We start from the raw sequence: 19545 nt of genomic DNA, 5'->3' as shown, positions 1-19545 counted from the left end.
TATACTTTTTCTTCCTATCATTCTGGTACAGGTTGATCTTAGTTTCATCTGTTCAACGAAGCCTGTTCCAGAACTGGGCTGGGTTTTTTAGATGTTTTTTGGCAAATGTATAATCTGGCTTTTCTATTCTTGAGGCTTATGAATGGTTTGCACCGTGGTGAACCCTCTGTATTTGCTCTTGTTAAGTCTTCTCTTTATGGTAGACTTGGATAATAATATGCCTACATCCTGGAGAGTGTTCTTCACTTGGTTGGATGTTGTGAAAGGGTTTTCCTTTACCATGGAAAGGATCCTACGATCATCCACCACTGTTGTCTTCCGTGGATGTCCAGGCCTCTTTGTGTTGCAGAGCTCACTAGTGCATTAATTCTTTCTCAGAATGTACCAAACTGTTGATTTTGACACTCCTAATGTTCCAGCTATCTGTCTGATGAATATTATTTTGCAGCCTAAGGATGGTCTGTTTCACTTACATTCAGAGCTCCTTTAAAGGCATGTTGTAGGTTCACATCAACAGCTTCCAAATGCGAATGCCACACCTGGAATCAACTCCAGACCTTTACCTGCTTAATTGATGAAGAAATAATGAAGGAATAGCCCACACTTGTCCATGAAACTGCTTTTGAGTCAATTGTCTAATTACGTTTGGTCCCTTGAAAAAGAGGGGGCTACATATTAAAGGGGTGTAATTCCCAAACCCTTCCTCCAATTTGGATGTGAATACCCTCAAATTAATGCTGAGAGATTGTAATTTAAACGCATATTCAGAATTTAACAGTAACTTCAATATATTTTGGTAAACAGCCAAAATTACAAAACTTCTGTCAGTGTCCAATTATTTCCGGACCTAACTATATTATGTTCATTGTCGTATACATTTTTTCCCACCACCGATGTTCTTAGAGTTGTATATATCTTTTTGTTTCTGTTCCTCCTCTTTCTATTTTCAAGTTCAAGTGTTTTAAAAAAAGGGAATATAGTTACCTGAAACCAAGTCAGCATGAATATTGAAAATAACTGGTTGACTATCATTATTTTCATTATAGGTAGTATATTTGCTATTTGCTAGCCATCTATAGCAATTGGTTTCTAATTTAACATGTAAATTCTTTTATATGCAAATGGCATTCAATACGTTTCTGAATTGCACAGGAACAGAGTATTTGCCACTACTCCCAACAAACCTGGCATTGGTCCATAAATAGCTGCTCTTTAAACCCCCTTGTTCACCACAATGTAACAGTGTGTCTTCGTGGCGTGTGTTAAAAAAAAAGGAGTCGAATGCAGGGAGGCAGTCAAAGTCAATGTATTACGTTGTTCTGACAAACAAGGCACGTAATACTCAAATAATGCACAAGTGCAAAAACAACCGCGCACAGCAAATACAGAACACTGAACATAGAACAATACCACACAAAGACGCCCAGAAACAAGGGAACTAATATAGGCAACCTAATGAGGGAATGGATGTCTTCCACGCGCGTCCTCGTTACAGTACCCCCCCCCACCGACGCGCGGCTCCGGCAGCGCAGGACGATCAGTGCAACGACGTCGGCGAGGAGCTCCAGATCAAGAATGTCCACCGCCGGCACCCTGCAACGCTCCTCCAGGCCGTACCCCTCCCACTCCACCAGGTACTGCAGGCCCCTCCTCCGGCATCTCGAATCAAGGATGGAACGTACAGAGTACGCCGGGCCCCCCTCGATGTCCAGAGGGGTGGAGGGACCCCCTGCACCTCAGACTGCTGGAGGGGACCAGCCACCACCGGCCTGAGGAGAGAAACGTGAAACGAGGTGGTTTATCCTGTAATCAGGGGGAAGTTGTAATTTATAAGTTACCTCGTTCACTCTCCCCAGGACTTTGAACGGCCCCACAAACCGCGGCCCCAGCTTCCGGCAGGGCAGGCGAAGAGGGAGGTTCCGGCCCATAAAGGCCTTCCAGACCCGAGACGTAAATTGAGTGCCCGGTCAGATACAATGTCCTCCGGCACCCCGTAGTGCCAGAAGACAAGGGTGAACAGTACCTCCGCGGTCTGCAGAGCCGTCGGGAGACCAGGGAGGGCAAGGAACCGGCAGGCCTTTGAAAACCGGCCCAACCGGCCCACAACCAGGATCGTGGTATTGCCTAGTGAGGGGGGAAAATCGGTCAAGACATGACAGTGCCGTGGGAGGAGGAGCGGCATGACTAGAAGGCCGGCGATGACGCACGCCAAATACCATGTCGGGGGGGATGGCGCGCGTCTTCCACGCGCGTCCTCGTTACACACAATCACTTCTACTTATGGCCCGGACAAAATAGGATTGCCTAGTTTTTCTTTCTTGTTTGTAAATTGCTAATAGACCTGCAATAAAAATATACTAAAGACACATATTTGCTTTGTGTCTTTGAATCTAAAAAGTGTGGGCATTGTAAGCCATCTGCATCAGACCTTGTAACCCACAGTGGTGTAGGAGAAGGAGAGAGGGAGATTTGAGCTCAGTGCTTTGGAGCCGCAGGTCCAGTTGTGAAGAAAGGAGCTGTTTAATTGGGCAAGTTCAGAATGCACAAGCATTAATTACCAGAGAAGCATACTGATCAACTGCAAAATCTCAACAGCCTTATGATTATCGCGGTGACATTTGCACTCTGAGAGACATTTAATTGGTGTTTTCAATTTCCCAAGCATTTTTTGTCTGGAATGTTCACAACACAGAAACCTAGTATACTGTACTAAAGTCTGGATTTTTTTATGCTTGCATTGTCTTTGCAGGATATAAAGTGGATGTACAATTGGGTGAAAATAACACATTTTTGTACAGTTTCAAATGACATACGAAGTAACCACTATTATTCTTAAATTACATAGATAAAATAACAATAATTGACAAAAAAATTTAACATTAAATCACCAATAACCAAAAAGAAAGTCTTCAAATCATGGAGGCTGCTGGCATCCTGGGTTGCAAATTTAGATTATATTGTTTTATTGTTACAGAGAAATGTACATTTAGGTCCAGAAATAATTGGACACTGACACATGTTTTGTTATTTTGTCTGTTTATCAAAATGTATTCAAGTTACAGTTAAATAATGACTATGGGCTTAAAATGCAGCCTCACAGCTTTAATTTGAGGGTATTCACATCCAAATTGGAAGAAGGGTTTAGGAATTACACCTCTTTAATATGTAGCCCCCTCTTTTTCAAGGGACCAAAAGTAATTAGACAATTGACTCAAAAGCTGTTTCATGATGTGGGCTATTTTATTTCACAGGTGAAGGCTATTCCTTTGTTATTTCTTCATCAATTAAGCAGGTAAAGGTCTGGAGTTGATTTCAGGTGTGGCATTCGCATATGGAAGCTGTTGCTGTTAACCCACAACATGCCTTCAAAGGAGCTCTCAATGAAAGTGAAACAAGCCATTCTTAGGCTGCAAAGAAATATCCTTCAGAGAGATAGCAGGAACATTATGAGTGGCCAAATCAACAGTTTGGTACATTCTGAGAAAAAAATTAATGCACTGGTGAGCTCTGCAACACAAAAAGGCCTGGACGTCCACAGAAGACAACAATGGTGGATGATTGTAGGATCCTTTGCATGGTTACGAAAAACCCCTTCGTAACATCCAGCCAAGTGAAGAACATTCTCCAGGAGGTAGTATTAAAAAGTACATTTTATTTTGGATTGTTAATTTGTCCAATTACATTTGAGCCCCTGAAATAAGTGGACTGTGTATGAAAATGGTTGCAATTCCTAAATGTTTCATATGAAATTTTGAATTGAATTGAAGCTGAAATTCTTCCCTTCAATTGCATCTTGGTTGTTTCATTTCAAATCCATTGGGGTGGCATACAGAGACAGAATTATGAAAGTTGTGTCAGTGTCCAAATATTTCCAGGCCTAACTCTATAACCATTTCCTGGAATTAGAGTGTTTTGTGCTCTTCAACACCAAAAACATTTTTCCAAAGATTATAAACTTTTTGCACAGCTCTTGGGAATTGATCTTGACAATCACAACAAAATTGGAAAATGCCCATCACAGAATAAGGTATATCCATGATTTTGTCTTGAACATTTCACTCCATGAAAGTAAACAGACACTTTTCACAAAGCAGTGGGCTGCCCTCGTGATCTTCTGCAAAGACCTACTAATGTAGGTATAGGCATGGTTGGTTCCTGAGAAACAGCACAAATACCATAATTGTTACATATCACCATAAATAAAGGTAAACCTTCTGGTAATACACAATTATTAGACTAGAATGATTATATGATAGTTGAAATTCCATGAATCCAAAACAACTTGTATCTATTACCTTTTTTAACTATTCATGTGTACCTTTGACACAGAAAATAGGAGGGGTCTTGCTTAAAAAAATAAAAACAGTGGAATGGTTATAGACCAAGTTAGTCTTCCGGAATGATGACAATGGTCCTCATGTCAACTAGAACAAACCTGGGAACCTGTTCAATCAGTATTCCCTGTAGCACTTTGGCTGTCAAATATCCTGTAAAATGTCAGACTGAAATGAAACCACATCAAATCAGACTTTTTACAACTTTATTTACACACAGTAACCCACAATATCCAAGTGATGATAAAATCTTCACTTAGAATCAAAAAAACTAAACATTAATAAAAATAAAACAATGTGTAAATTTGCTGTCCCCTCAAAACAACTCAACACACAGCCATTAATGTCTAAACCATTGGCAACAAAAGTGATTACACTTTTGAAAAGGATAAAGGAAAAAAGGATAATACAGTTCTTGAAAGGATAGTAATACGTTTTCAGTCAGTATGAATACCAAGATTAGACCACCGATAAAAAATACATGGTTTCCCTCCTAAAGTAGGTAGTAATATATATATATATATTTTTTTTAAGTGTTGTTATGCTATTAGACTTCTCAGTTGCCTATTTTTTTCTATTTGCTGCCAAGTGTAATTGAAGGGACAAACTGACTGCAGCAAAACTTTTTAAGGTAATGCAGAAAACAAACCATTTCTCATCTTATAAGGTGATATAATATTTCATCACATTTCCACCCATGAAAGGTGTTTACATTTGTCAAACCGTTTCATAAATGGTTGAAGGACTAGACAAAGCTTCTTTTTTTTTTACATTTGGTAAAAAGGCTCCTGTTCTACTGTAAGATAATACAATTAATCCTAGAACTTTTCCCTCTGTACATTTTTTATTTTTTTCCTACTATCCAGATGGTGCAGGGATAGTATAAGCATGATGGCATACAGTGGATATAAAAAGTCTACACACCCCTATTAAAATGCCAGGTTTTTGTGATGTAAAAAAATGAGACAAAGATAAATCATATCAGAACTTTTTCCACTTTTAATGTGACCTGTAATGTGAACAATTCAATTGAATTTTGAATTTGTATCTAAAGATGAGAAAATATATACCTACAGGTATTTAAAATGGGTTATGATTGGTATATCTGATTTTAAGCTGATCTGACTGACTAATTTAGTAAGATTAATCTAATAACTTGACATAGTAAAAAAAATTATATATTGTGTTAGTATATTTAAAACTTTGGACAGAGACTATAATGTGAATATAATGAAATTTGGTGGGTCTTGTTCTTTATTGATATTTGCCCCATCTCTTGGAACTGGACCTGTTGTCATGAATGTTGGGGACATATACTGAAATAAAGGCAATTTTAAACCTGATATAATGCCTTTTACATGGTACAATGATACAATGCCTTTCATTTTTTATTAGCAGCAGAAAATGTGGCCTCCTTGATCATATTAAGAAAATGTGGCCTCCTTGATCATATTAAGAAAATGTGGCCTCCTTGATCAACATTAAAAGAGATCTTGATTTCAGCTTGATTTCCTTGTAAGAATAAAGGTTAAATAATTGTCCCCCTTAATACTAGTATCAAAGAGAGACTTAGCAAAATTAAAAGTAACAACAGGCAGTGCAGCACAGGGCATAGTCAAGGGCTGCCAACTGATTTTGTTAATAATCTGTTGGATATGATATTAACATTTTGTACGAAATTAGAACTGCACTTTATTTCTCTGCCCCAAGGCAAAATAAGTAGAATTGCATGATACTGTACATGTAATTCATAAAGAATTATAGAATACTTCTGCTAAAATTACAAGTTTTATTGCAAACAATAGCACAAGAGATAGAGATAGAAACATTTTAACTGAATGGGAATTGAGTAGATATGGATTGATAACATAAAATCTGAAATTAAGTTGTGAAATGTCTTTTTTTATATGAACATTAAAAAGTTTAAATTAAAATGTGTACATGATTTGTGAGTGAATGTGCCCTTATAGTATTATAGCCTAATTCAGAATTGAATTGTCACAAATCAAGATATTTGTAAATTCTTCAAAATCATGCTGCTAGTACAGAATTACAATAATCAGCAAATGAGCAGGCAAGTTAGGTTTTTACCCTATCTAGAATAGGGGATGCTCTTTATTTCTTAACATATTTCCTGTTTATCTCCATCTGCTATTCTCTTTCTTGCTCTCCTACCATGACTCATGTGTTTCCCCTAGGCTGTCCTTCGCCTGTCAGATTGTCTCCTCTTTTACTCTGTCTCTAATCCAACTCTAAATATAATCCCAAAAAGCTCTATACCAACATCTTCCCTTCTAAAGGACCCCTCTTCCTTTTAACCCTGATTTCTATGAAAAGTTTTTTGCTGTAAAACTGGCTGCTTTTTGTTCTTCACCTGTACCAGCAATCACACTAAGTTTCAGTTATGTTGAGGTTGGGGCTTTAAGGGGGCCAATCAAATACTGTGAGTTTTCCATCTGCATGCATCACTCCAAGAAGGTCTTAATTGTCTTTGCAGAGTGGTTAGGATCATTATGATGCTAAAAGGCAAAATTGCCAGTCTGTCAGAGGTGGTGATTTCTTGTAATACCCCTGTGTCCCGGTCGAAGTGTATACTTTGGTGCCAGATAACTCTGCCAGTTACTGATCGAGCACTCTGTATCTCATTCTTTCCATCAAGAAAGTTACCATAAAATACTGTTCATCAGATGCAGACATCTTTTTGGGTCTTCCACTGTTTTTGTTGTCTTCAATTTGACGTGTTTATTAAACCTTTCCTATTTCGCAATGCATAAATGATGGTTGAACATACTTGTTATTTTTATTGAATGAATGTTTATTTGTACATATTTTAATGTTACGTATTGTGTTTTTATGAGAAAATTAACACTGCCTTTAAACACTTTCTGTAGGAGAGCAAGACTTTTAAACAGTAAATTGTTATTGTTCAAATTGCTCAAGCTCCATAAGTTTGGTTGGGAATCATTGATGAATAGCATTATAAATTCTTTATAAAACATATTTTTTGCCATTTTTGTTCTTAATAAACAGAGAGAAAGATTGAGCATCACCTTTTTACTGATAAAGCAGTGTGCTGTAGCAGTAACTACATGTGCATCAGAGTGGCTTAGAATGTTGGATCATCCAGCGCCCTGCCTCTTATTTTTTTTAGTCTGGTGTTGGAATAGTTTTTTTTTCTTCTTATGACCGCTATTAATTAATTTGTTTTCTTACACCAATGAACAATGAGATGCCACCAAGTCTTATTGTTTAAGAGTACTTTCTCTACCTTAATTTCATATTTCTTGAATTCATTAATGAACCACCCATTTCATTAATTAATTCAAATAATACAGTCTTTTGTATAACTGAGATCATTAGTTATCTAAAGAAGTGGAACATTGGAATGGAATATAATACAGGATACATATGATTATTTGTAGAAAGAGCAGGCTGTTTCTGTAGTAAGGTAGCCTATACATAAGTCCTTGACAGAAATGTTATGATATGTTATGTTACATTACATTAGGGTACAAACCGGCTGCTAGAAGCAGTAGAAAGCACATTTTGTGTTAAACAGAAGGACTGCTTGGTTGGAGTTGTGGTTTGGTGGAAACATCTCGATCCTCTAATGGTTGTAAGTCGAAATCTATGGATTGACAGCTGTTTTTTGCTATTGCTTTCTAACCTTGACCCTGTAATGTTATGCCTATTCGTATATATGCTTTGTACATTGGTAAAAACATAATGGTCTATGTTGTTCTTTCAAGTCGCTTTAGTGGGAAGAAAGCAGTGTAACACGATGCACTCACGCTATCTCAAACCTACTAACCCTGATTGAGGAGCATGCACAGAGACTTCAAGATTTATAAACAAATCTTAATAACAAGTATTTCTGTAACTGGCCTGCAGGCAATTATAATTGTATCCCAGGTTAAGGTTTCAATAAGACTGAGCAGATTTTCTATTTTTTTGTGTGGGCTTTGCTCCTTTAAGATTTATTTTGATCCTACAGTAACATCATTTTGAGACTCTAGCGGTAATAAGCATATACAAAAATGTGCTTGAAAAACACAAATGGATCACTAAAGAAACAAAGGATCGACACCATTGCGTTCAATCCACATTACTCGACTTGATGATGATAGAAAAAAAGGAAGCCCATGCTTGCAACAAGGTACAGTAATAATACAAGACAACACTGCCAATACAGTATATACACTTCTTGGCTTAAATTCAAAGCTGGGTCTAATCCAATACATCAAAGGGTAAAACCCTCTGTTTTTGGGTGGTTGAGGCTTAAAGGGACAGTTAATCAAATATTGCAATCCTCTTAAAAATCTGTTATTTCAGTCCTTTATAAGGTAAAATTCTCCACACAAAAGTGTTATTGTAAATGTGCATTACTGTTTTGAGAAATGTTGCTCCTAGCATTTCCCCCAAAAAAATCCCTTCTAGGATTTTTTAGGCAGGATCAAAACATACCTATTCATGTTGATTGGTTTTGCTCATCCCAGTGCAAATGACACAGAGGAGAAAGCAAAATGTCTTCATAGAAAACAATTACTTCAAGCAGCCGGGTGTGCATCAATCATTTCTCTCTTGAGAGTTTTACAAATGTCTACCAGTAGCCACTGGATTAGCTAGACTGACCTTAGTTGTTGTTGACCCACCCATCAGCAAAACCTGATTGTACATGTGAGTAGTTTTGCTAATCGCAAAGCTAGTTCAAAATATATCCATATTTGTTTGCCTTTTGCATAGCTGACTTCCTAGTAATGTGCACTGAAGTAAGTGCAAGTGAGATAAAGTTAGTGCTATTTCCCGCTAAACAGGCAGGTAATGTTGGCTTGTATTAGCTAAAAATGTGGCTACATGTACTGTAAAATACAATCACATTGACTGAAAATAATTTTGCTAGTACTGCTTGGATCTGGGAAAAGACTTCCTAATATTGTTTAATTTTTTGCACTACACTTGGATTCATTGCTGTTGGTACATTTGTTTGTGTGACATCAAAGTGTTATGCATAGTAATGAGGATAAAGTGTATGCCATGGCAATAAAAGATGCAATAAAGATAAATAGTTTTCCTATAGATTTGGGATTTTGTGGACTTTTTTAGATTATACTTAACTAACATATCATGTGAACATTACTAAGATGTATTGTTGTGTTTATGTTGTGGTTGTTGGCCAGGGAATGGACTCCCCTCAAGCATGTATGTCCTAGCACATAACATTCCTGGTTGTGTGAACGGTGTGATAAGAACCACGTTTTGGCATAATGTGCTTCGGAGGACTTGTCTCAATATTTGACTCTCCCCACCTCACGGTTGGGTTGATTTGATGAGGCAGGGCCATAATTGTAAAATGGAGATGATAAAGAATAGTTATACAGAGACAGATTTTGTCTCACTGACAGTTTGTCAAGTTGAAATCAGCAATAACACCAAAAATAGACAGTCTCATAGAAACTAACAGGTAAAGATAAACCAGAGCCAGCTTGAAGAAAGGTAGATAGCTCTCCAGAAATTCTTAATAAAAGACCAGCAGACAAACAAACAGCTTGATAAATACTGTAGCTATGCACTGACAGTCTCAAGACATTGTAAACTCACATTAATAAAGCAGCTAATTTACATCTATTCAAGTCATGTTTTGTGCAGACCTCGAGAATAAAGAAGTAATATATTTCATTAATTAGAATGGCAGTCCACATACAGTGGAAGGGAGGGCAGGGTTTGTGGTTGCTGTGGCAACGGTCTGCTTTATGTAAAAGGCTACATTCCTGGCATCTGATGTGTCTGTGTCGCGATCGATAAAACACAGTCTGTGAAGAATGGAGAGAACGGGGCTTCTTCTAGGACAATGAGAAAGAGAAGAGGAGCGAGGAAGATGTGTGAAAAGGGAAGACCACGAGAACGGTAGTGTAGCAGCAGTTGAGTAAGAGATGGAGAGGGATTGAGAGGGTGGGAGAGGGAAAAAGATGGCAGAGAAGACACCAGAGTGAAGCTGTTTGGAGTCGGGTAGAGGGGTGAGTGTGTTTATGCATGTTTGCATGACGTGTGTACATGCGTACGAACCCGATCTATTCAGTGAATGTGTAACTCAACTCATCAGCAGCGTACGCAAATATGTCTGACTTTGTGCTTACCATCTGCATACCTCCGCAGGGTTTTGTGCTTGTTTGCAATGACTGACAATGAGTGTGGTGCTTCCAGTCATAAACAGCTTCCTAGCAATATGCTATACAAGCTATATTTTATTATTTTTTAATTCTAATAGGACGGGATCCATTATTTACAAATTTCATAGAATACAGACAAATGCAAGCACATGTCTCAGACCATCTGCTGTTCAAACAACCTGTTGTCAGGAGGGGGTTTCTTTTTTATCGATGCATCTCCTGGGGGAACAGAGCTGCCACTGGTTCCACTCTGACTCCTTGCTAATCCAGTAGGGCTTCTGCCTGGTGTCTGTAATTTGACCAGGATCAGTCCTGACTACAAGCATTGGTACCATTAGCTCTTTTTCTTTTTTGCCCCAAATAACCTTTTCTACTAACACAGTAATAATATATTTGCATCAGCTGTCTATGTCTTGCCAATCTTTCCATAAAGTATATTGCTGCATGCCAAGGCACTTAAAATAAAGTATGATTCCTTTGTAATTTATTTCTTCATTCATTTTGGCAGGATAAAATCTACTTAGTGTAAGTCTTTACTGGTGTGGATTAGATAGAATGGAGAAAAAGAGCACAGGATGGAAGAACACACAAGTACCGGAAAGCTTTATTGCCAGTAATAATTTTTTTAATAAACGGTGCTATTTTGCTGGATAATTTATATTAAGTTTTCTAATGTACTCCTCCATGTGCCTTTTTTTTTGCAGTGGCTGTACCGTGATGGTGGTCTGCATGGATACAAAGCTGTGCCGTGACAGAGGGCAGCGTGGGTAAAAGTCATGCTTTACTCCGCCCTGTACCCTCTTTTGGGCGGGGCTCTGGTGCTCCTGCTGGCTAGCTGTGCCCTGGGCTGCCCTGCACGCTGCGATTGTTCTGCCCAGACTAAGTCAGTCAGCTGCCACCGCAAACGCCTGCCCACCATCCCTGAGGGCATTCCCATTGAGACCCGTGTTTTGGACCTGAGCAAGAACAAGCTGCGGAGCATCACCCCAGACAATTTCTCCTCATTCCTACAGCTGGAGGATCTGGACCTCAGCGATAACTTGATTGGGGTGGTCGAACCTGGCTCGTTTAAATTTCAGCTCTCTCTACGCTCACTAAACTTCCAAAGTAACCTCCTCCAGCTTGTGCCCGCCGGTGTGCTGTCCGGCCTGACCAATCTCACAAGCCTGGACCTCAGCCACAACCGGCTAGTGGTGCTGCTGGACCACGGCTTCCAGGACCTTCGGAGGCTGATGTCCCTGGAGGTGGGCGACAATGAGTTGGTGTTCATCTCCCAGAGGGCCTTCACTGGCCTGCTGGGCCTACAGAGCCTAACCTTGGAGCGTTGCAACTTGACTGTGGTGCCCACCGAAGCACTGGGGCACCTGCATAGCCTGGTGGAACTCCGCCTCCGCCACTTAAGCATTGGCTCGCTGAAGCCGTACTCATTCAAGAGACTTCCTCGCCTCCGTCACCTGGAGATAGATTATTGGCCTTTGTTGGAAGTCTTCCCTGCTCTGTCGTTACATGGTCTTAACCTCACATCTCTCTCAGTCACCAATACCAACCTGTCTTTCTTTCCCGGTCCTGCTCTGCACAACCAGCCCTACCTCACGCACCTTAACCTGTCCTTCTCCCGCATCCACCACATCCAGCAAGGGGTACTAGATCAGCTTCCGCGGCTACAGGAGTTGCACCTTCGAGGGGCTCAGCTGGCTTACATAGAACCACTTGCCTTCGTGGGCCTTCCAGCACTGCGTATGTTGGATGTATCATACAACCAGCTGGACTCCATAGAGCGAGCTGTGTTTTCAGCCCCTGACATGTTGCAGACACTTCTTATAGGGGGCAACCCACTGGTATGCGACTGCCGGATCTTATGGCTGCTGAGTGGGCGGAAGCCACCCTCGCTGCAGCTCCCTGACCCCCAGCCAGAGTGCAGTGCCCCTGAGCGCCTCCATGGGAAACCGCTACGGGACCTCAAAGAGCCACTAGTTTCACGGTACGTGACCTGCACGAAGCCCCGGATTGGGTCCAACACCACTCAGCTACTGTTAGCGGACGAAGGTCAACCTGTCCGGCTAAACTGCATAGCAGATGGGGCTCCTCGACCCTCCATGGCCTGGGTGACACCACACAGACGCTATGTCACGGCTAAGAGCACCGGGAGGGTAATAGTTCATAGCGATGGCACCCTGGAGATTAAGGCTGCAGAGCTGCATGATAGCGGCGTATACCTGTGTGTGGCCAGCAATGCGGCAGGCAATGCCAGCCTGTCAGCCTCATTGGCAGTAAAGAGCCTGGGCATCAGCGACAGATCACTCTATGCTAACAAGAGCAGACTGCTTGCAGACTTCAACGGAACCTTGGCCAACGGGACTGTTCTGTACAATATGACAAACCCCATAGACCTGAAAACCATCATCATCTCAACAGCTATGGGCTGCCTTTCCTTCCTCGGTGTGGTCATCTTCTGTTTCCTCCTCCTGTTTGCATGGAGTCGTGGGAAGGGACGGCACAAGAGCAATTTTGACATTGAATATGTTCCCCGCAAATCGAATGGGACAGCAGCTGAGGCTACGGAGACAAGTGGGCCCAGACGAGTCAACATGAAAATGATTTAATTTTACGAACAGACCAACTCATATAATAGTAACCAACAAAATACACATATCACATATCATATCATTTGCAAATGTTTCTTTGATACAGTGGAGTTGTGAAAATGAAATTGATGTACCGATATAGTGGGTGTTGATATGAAGGTGATCTAGTGATTCAGTGGACATGTTGATTTAAGTGATCTATGATACTGTGGACGTGTTTATATAAAATGATGTTATCATACAATAGACTGGATATAATACTATATAACCCGCACATCAATATGGTATCAATGCAGTGATACAACACTAGGCCTGAGCTACACTGGTGATGTGATGACTAATGATGCCTTGGCACCAAGGTAAGATAGGAAAGCCTCTGGGAGGGACATTGGAGAAGTTAAGATGACAGTTGAGCTATCATTGCTCTAGTCTGCCATGTCTGTAGCAGATTTTCTGAAATAACCATCTGATTTGCAGGTGTGTGATCCAGGACTATGTGTACAAGTGGGGACCCTAAGTCCCCACAAACATCAGTCCACTCAAGTTTTTCTTTTTTTTTGCAGATCCGCACTAGGGAAAATTTAATTTGCAGCATACTAGTCAAGTTTACAGAAAAAAACAATTGGGTATATTGTTTGAATTGGGGTTAATTTTCGGTTTAGGCATTATTGGTTAAGTTTGTTGTTTACTAGGTTGTTTAGGTGCCAATATGTGCACCATGTCATCAAATCCACTGACTTTCAAACTTGGAATTTCATGACTACCTTAGTATGTTAGTTAATCTGCTTAAAGATTATGCACATCTAAACAACACATTGTTAACTAAACATAACTCAAAAGTCCCGGAATGCATCTTTACATTTGGTGCATTAATGATAGGTTGAGATAAAGGTTGGATATAGGGCTAGGGTATCGGGAACGTGGATGTCTGGCTTTCTGGTCTCCTCAAGGATAGAAAAACAAATGTGTGTTTGTGTGCGTGCATGCGTGCGTGCCCAGGGGGTGCATGTACAATATATGTTTTCTGCTTTTGTTGTGTGACAGGGTAATCATCAAAGATAATAGGGTCCAAAGTTGTTTTACCAACCTTTGTATTTGTTAATTAATTGTAACAACAGTTTTGTCACTGTTGAGTAAAATTGAGTATTATGTATGTTTTTATGGACATGCACTCCAAACCCAATCTAAGAGGACTGCTGCATAAATATTTCCAATAAGGTAATTATTTTCCTTTGTAACACCTCAAGATAGTCATGAAAGGTTTTTGTAACTCAAGAAAAATTTACTAATTATTAACTTCAAATGGGATTGAAACTCAAAGCACTTAGCAACTTAATTCTGAATAAATGGTAGTAGTAGAAAAGGTTGCTTTAAAAAACTAAAATGATTGAAACTGTATGTTAAATTCCCCTCTATTACATTATCAATCAATGGCAGATTTTCCTGCCTGCCAGATCCACAAATGTAACGTGAAACACATGGTCAGTGACTAGACTATACACAATAGCAAAGATTTACTGGCCAATATCCCCTTTGAACAGTACACACCTGGTGAATTATGGGTTTTTCTTTGATCCAAATTGTTTTGAGCTGGCATGTCCTGCGGCCTCCCTTAAGTTAAAATGGGTTTGTGGGTATTTCATAATGGCATTTGAAAGTTGTGGTGTTTTTGTTGAAATGTTTTAACTGTAAAACTATATATATATATAAATATATATATTAAAGTATTATACATTAAGGGCAAATCTTTGTAAATGCAGGGATATGGGTGTCAACATGTGTGATCCAGTTGTGATACAATGTTTAAACGTTGTATAAATGTTTTCATATGATAAATTTATGGGTATATTTTCAAACGGAAATAAATCGTAAACATACAGCTCTGTGGTTGTATACATTTTGTTTCATTATTTAATTATTTAAATTTACTCTACAAATATTTCCAAAATCAAACCAAAGTAAATCCAGACTTGTTTTGTGTTAGACCGATGATGTTCAGAGCCATCTGTAAGAATTTGGAGAGTGTTCTTTATTTTATTTTTTATATACACCAACAGTTTGGAGTTGAATTTAAACAATTACAATTAGGTGCACTGGAGAAGGAACAGCAAGACAACCCCCAAAAAGGGAATGGTTTTGCAGGTGGTGGCCAAAGACAATTGCTCTCTCCTTATCCTTCGTGACTGATTCTTCTCTTGTTTTGAATTTTGCTAGTGTCCTTGTCACTACTGGTAGCATGAAGCAGTACCTGCATTCCATTCAGGTTGCACAGGCAGCTCCTCCAGGATGGCACATCCATACGTGCCGTTGCAAGGTTGGCTGTGTCTCCCAGTACAGTCTCGAGAACATGGAGGAGATACCAGGAGATGGGGCATTGTGTGAGGAGGAACAGGAGGAGCACTGCCAGAGCCATACAAAATGTCCTCCAGCGAGCTACTGTGCATTTTTCTGACCAAACTGTCAGAAACAGACTCCATGAGGGTAGCAGGAGGGCCCGATGTCCTCTAGTGGGACATGTGCTCACAGCCCTGCACTGTGCAGCTCGATTGGCATTCGCCAGAGAACACCAGAATTGGTACCCCATTCTCTTCTCAGATGATAGCAGGTTCACACTGAGCACAGGTGACAGATGTGAAAGAGTCTGGAGACGCCGTGATGAACGTTATGCTGCCTTCAACATCATCCAGCATGACCAGTTTGGCGGTGGGTCAGTAATTGTCTGGGGAGGTATATCTTTGGAGGGACGCACAGACATCCACGTGCTAGGCAAGGGTACCCTGACTGTTTTTAGGTACTTGGATGAAAGACCCATCATCAGACTGTATGCTGTTGTAGTGGGCCCTGGGTTCCTCCTGGTACAGAACAATGCCTGGCCTCATGTGGCCAGAGTGTGAAGAAAGTTTCTGGATGACGAAGGCATTGATGCCATTGACTGCCCCTCACGTTCCCCAGACCTGAATCCAATTGAAAACGTGTGGGATGTTATGTTTCGGTGCATCTGACTCTTCCAAATAGTGCCACGAACTGTCCAGGAGCTCACTGATGCCCTGATCCAGGTCTGAGAGGAGATCCCCCAGGACAACATCTGGGGTCTCATCAGGAGCATAATAAAATGTCAATGGTTTACTTAGATTTTCAGTGTGTTTTTTAATCCAGCCCTCAAACTGTTGGTGATTTTTGTTTCCATTGACAGTTGTTACGTCATTTTGTTCTCAATGATTTACACAATTTACAGAGAAGATTTAGAACTTTAATATACAGCTCCGTAAAAAATTTGGAGAACATGGCACCTTTTTCTTTCCTTTCCAAAAAAGTTTAAAAGGAAAGTTTTGAGTGAGGAACAGAAGCATTCAATTTGCAGTGGTCTCTTACTTTTAACCCTTCTGTTCCTCACTCAAAGCCTTCTTTTTCAACTTTTTTGGAAAGGAAAGGAAAAGGTGCAGTGGACTCTTAATTTTTTCCGGAAGTTGTATTTCATACACCGAGAACCAATGTGTGATTTCGGTGTTCCCTTGTTTTTTTGAGCAATGTACATATTCTCCCAGTTTCTGGAGACTAAACACTTAGGGACAATTCAGTTGATAGGTGTTTCTGGTTACTCAGTAGTACTTTGTCACATCATTTGGACAGACACATGCGTGCTGCTGTCAACAGTCAATTGTCTGGAGGAGGTTACTTTGGATTGTTGGCTTTGTATTTGCCTTTGTAGACTGCCATTGCTGTGTGTCAGTGTTTGGACCAAATAGTTGTCAATTAAACTCAAGAACATCGTAATGTTGCAGACATTTCAGAAATAATTATTTCCAAACATAGCCAGAACCACAGGCTTACCAAAACCAGCAGATTGGAACATCATCAGAAAGAAAACACCGATGAGCTCAGCAATCATAAACATCCTAGTAGGTCAAGGAAGACCCGTACAGTGGATGACAGATGAATGCTCACCATTATGAAGACAAAACAACAACTGTCAGACAGATCAGGAACACGCCTCAGGAGGTAGGCTTCGATGTGTCAGAAGACTTCACCAGCAGTACAACATGCTACACTGTTACAACTAATTAGCTTTTAAAACAGTTTAGTACGTACAAGAGCATGCAGAATTCTAAAAAGGGTATTATGGACAGATGAGAATAGACAACCTTCACTAAAGTGAGAATAAAAATGATCAGCAAACCAACAAATCTGTGAAATATTGGAAAAGGGGTGTTATGGCTTAGGCATATATGGCTGCAAATGAAAGTGGCTCACTTTTCTTCATAGATGTTGTAACTGCTGATTCCAGCAGCAGAAGGTACTTGTAAGTGTGCAGAAACATCTTGTCTGACAAGCAAATGCCTAGAATCTTTTTGGATGGCACTACAGTATATCACAAAGCAACTGAATTTTCATGGCTGAGAAGTGGAAAGTCAGCCTCCAGATTTAAATCAGCTGAACATTAGATGAGAAATAAGGCAAAAAGATATTAAAACAAACACCATGATGGCTGCAGTACAGGCCTGCCAGAGAATCACCAGGGAAGACACTCAGTGTTTGCTTCAGTCTGTGGGTTGGAGAATTCAGGCAATTGTTAAAGGAGCCATTTGTAAGATTTCCACCATAAAAAATGTTTTCAGTGGTATTATATAATGAAAAGTATGGAGAAAAGATTGTATTTGAAATTTGGTACTTCCCGAATAGTTTGTTATTGTCAGCGTATTTGCTGTTTCTTCCAATGATTTTCTCTTTTCAATTTATTTCTACTTGTGTACTTTGCAGTCCAAAGATATATTGTGAAACCGCTCTGGAGAAAATTAAGATACATTTACACAAATTAAATTTGGCAAACTTACTACAGGTGCTAACCAGACATCACTGTCTGGCACCAGTAGCCATGCAAGGACATGAATATAAATGTTTTCTCTTGGTTATATTTATACAACAGGCAGGATAGGCTATTAAAATGGAAATTCTGAACCACCCGTTGTATAATTATAGCTAGAATTCTAAGCTGGGTAGCTTTTATTTAATTAGTTGCCAAGGCTAAATAAATTGTTTCTGCTTTTCCCTTTGCAGATGCTAAAATACTGAACTTCCCAATTTCTCCCGCATCCGTATGTACAGTACTTCATGCCCACTTTAAAATTAGCTTGCATCTCTCCTGTCCAAATGAAAACTACATTTTAGATAAACTTAGCTGACATCTTTACTTAGCAACCTTCACTTTATAGAGATCTGCACTTGATGTTATCAGGTTAAGGGCAAAAAGTAGTTATATCTTAGGAGTTTGCACACATGAAATGTTCAAATAGACAAGATCAAAGTCCCACCCAATGGGCTTTTTTCACTTTTGTAGCAGTTGGTTCTCTACAGCTTGGGAAGCTAGTGCTTTTGTAAACAATCGGGAGAAATACAATATGAGTAATATGGTGTCTCTTTTCCATGGGCCATTTCTCCAACATGAAAAGGATTTGCTAATCAGTGATTTCATGACTGGTACTAACACAGTCACCTAAACATTTGTGAATTATTTAAGAACATAAAAACACACTCCCCCGTGGTCTGGAGAGGAAACATTGTATCATGAGCTTTATTTTCTGCCTGTAATTAAACTTGATGTCACTACATGGATTATAGCAGGTATGTGCCAGAAGTGAAATTAAATAGAAAATACTGCCAGGAAATGTTCCGAAAACGCTTTGAAATGCGTTACGAAAAGCTTTTTCAAAAGAACCAGACAAAAATAGTGTCACCTACAACACTAATGGCATCCTTAGTAGTATGCCAGGCTGGCAGAATTATGTCCTTAGCCTTACTGAGAATGAGGCCCCAAGCACGCAATTATAGCTTGTGTTTCCTGCTTAACCCCACACAGGTCTAGACCACAAACCTCACTGCTTCCCCATTAAAACAAAGCTTGCGGCAATTGTCAGTCAGACACACACTGTGAAAGATGAGAGCAATAAATGTATCGAAGAGCATCCCATCATTGACAATATTTATCAGAATGGGGAGTCACATAAAAGGAAAGCACTAGAAGAAGAATACACTATGACATCAACAAGCCCATGTATTTACTTCTTCGGCATATTAGAGGACGATTCCCCCTCTCCAATTATCTTGTGCTCCAGGACTGAGCGTTACTGCATGGGGGGTACACCTGGAGATGTATAGATAGGGATAGAGATGGTAGGGTTTGCCTGAGGCTAGGAGTGTGATTTGTGTTTGGTTGCAGAGGACTACAATGTTAGGGGTGTCCACTGGGCTTGAATAAGAACATGCCCTGGCTGTGTGAGAACACAACCCTGTAGGCAACTGAACCATGGGGCTGTATTCAGATACGCATCAGAGCGTAATAGCTTTTAGAGGACTAGCATACATTTTATTTAAAAGGACAAAGGGTGAGAGAAAACTGAGACGAGTATAAAATTAACATAGCCATGAATTTAATATCAATGTATTATGAATTCATTTCAAATC

General features: G+C 40.0%; 1 protein-coding gene across 2 annotated transcripts in view; it reads left to right on the top strand.

Moving 5' to 3' along the window:
* lingo2b (leucine rich repeat and Ig domain containing 2b) overlaps positions 1–14965 on the top strand; it is a 46666-nt gene extending 31701 nt beyond the window's left edge. The window contains exons 1-2 of one of the 2 annotated variants that reach the window (XM_020053885.2): positions 9981–10348; positions 11206–14965. In XM_020053885.2, the coding sequence (XP_019909444.2) occupies positions 11278–13104 (1827 nt within the window). In that variant the 5' untranslated portion in view covers positions 9981–10348; positions 11206–11277 and the 3' untranslated portion in view covers positions 13105–14965. Of the gene's footprint in view, positions 1–9980; positions 10349–11205 lie in introns of those variants that run through there. The other variant, XM_010892404.3, reaches the window with a different exon arrangement.
* The last annotated feature ends 4580 nt before the right edge of the window (positions 14966–19545 follow it).

The sequence above is a fragment of the Esox lucius genome, chromosome 15, assembly GCF_011004845.1.
Source record: "Esox lucius isolate fEsoLuc1 chromosome 15, fEsoLuc1.pri, whole genome shotgun sequence".
Classification (NCBI taxonomy): Eukaryota; Metazoa; Chordata; class Actinopteri; order Esociformes; family Esocidae; genus Esox; species Esox lucius.
This window is presented reverse-complemented; position numbering and strand designations above follow the sequence as displayed.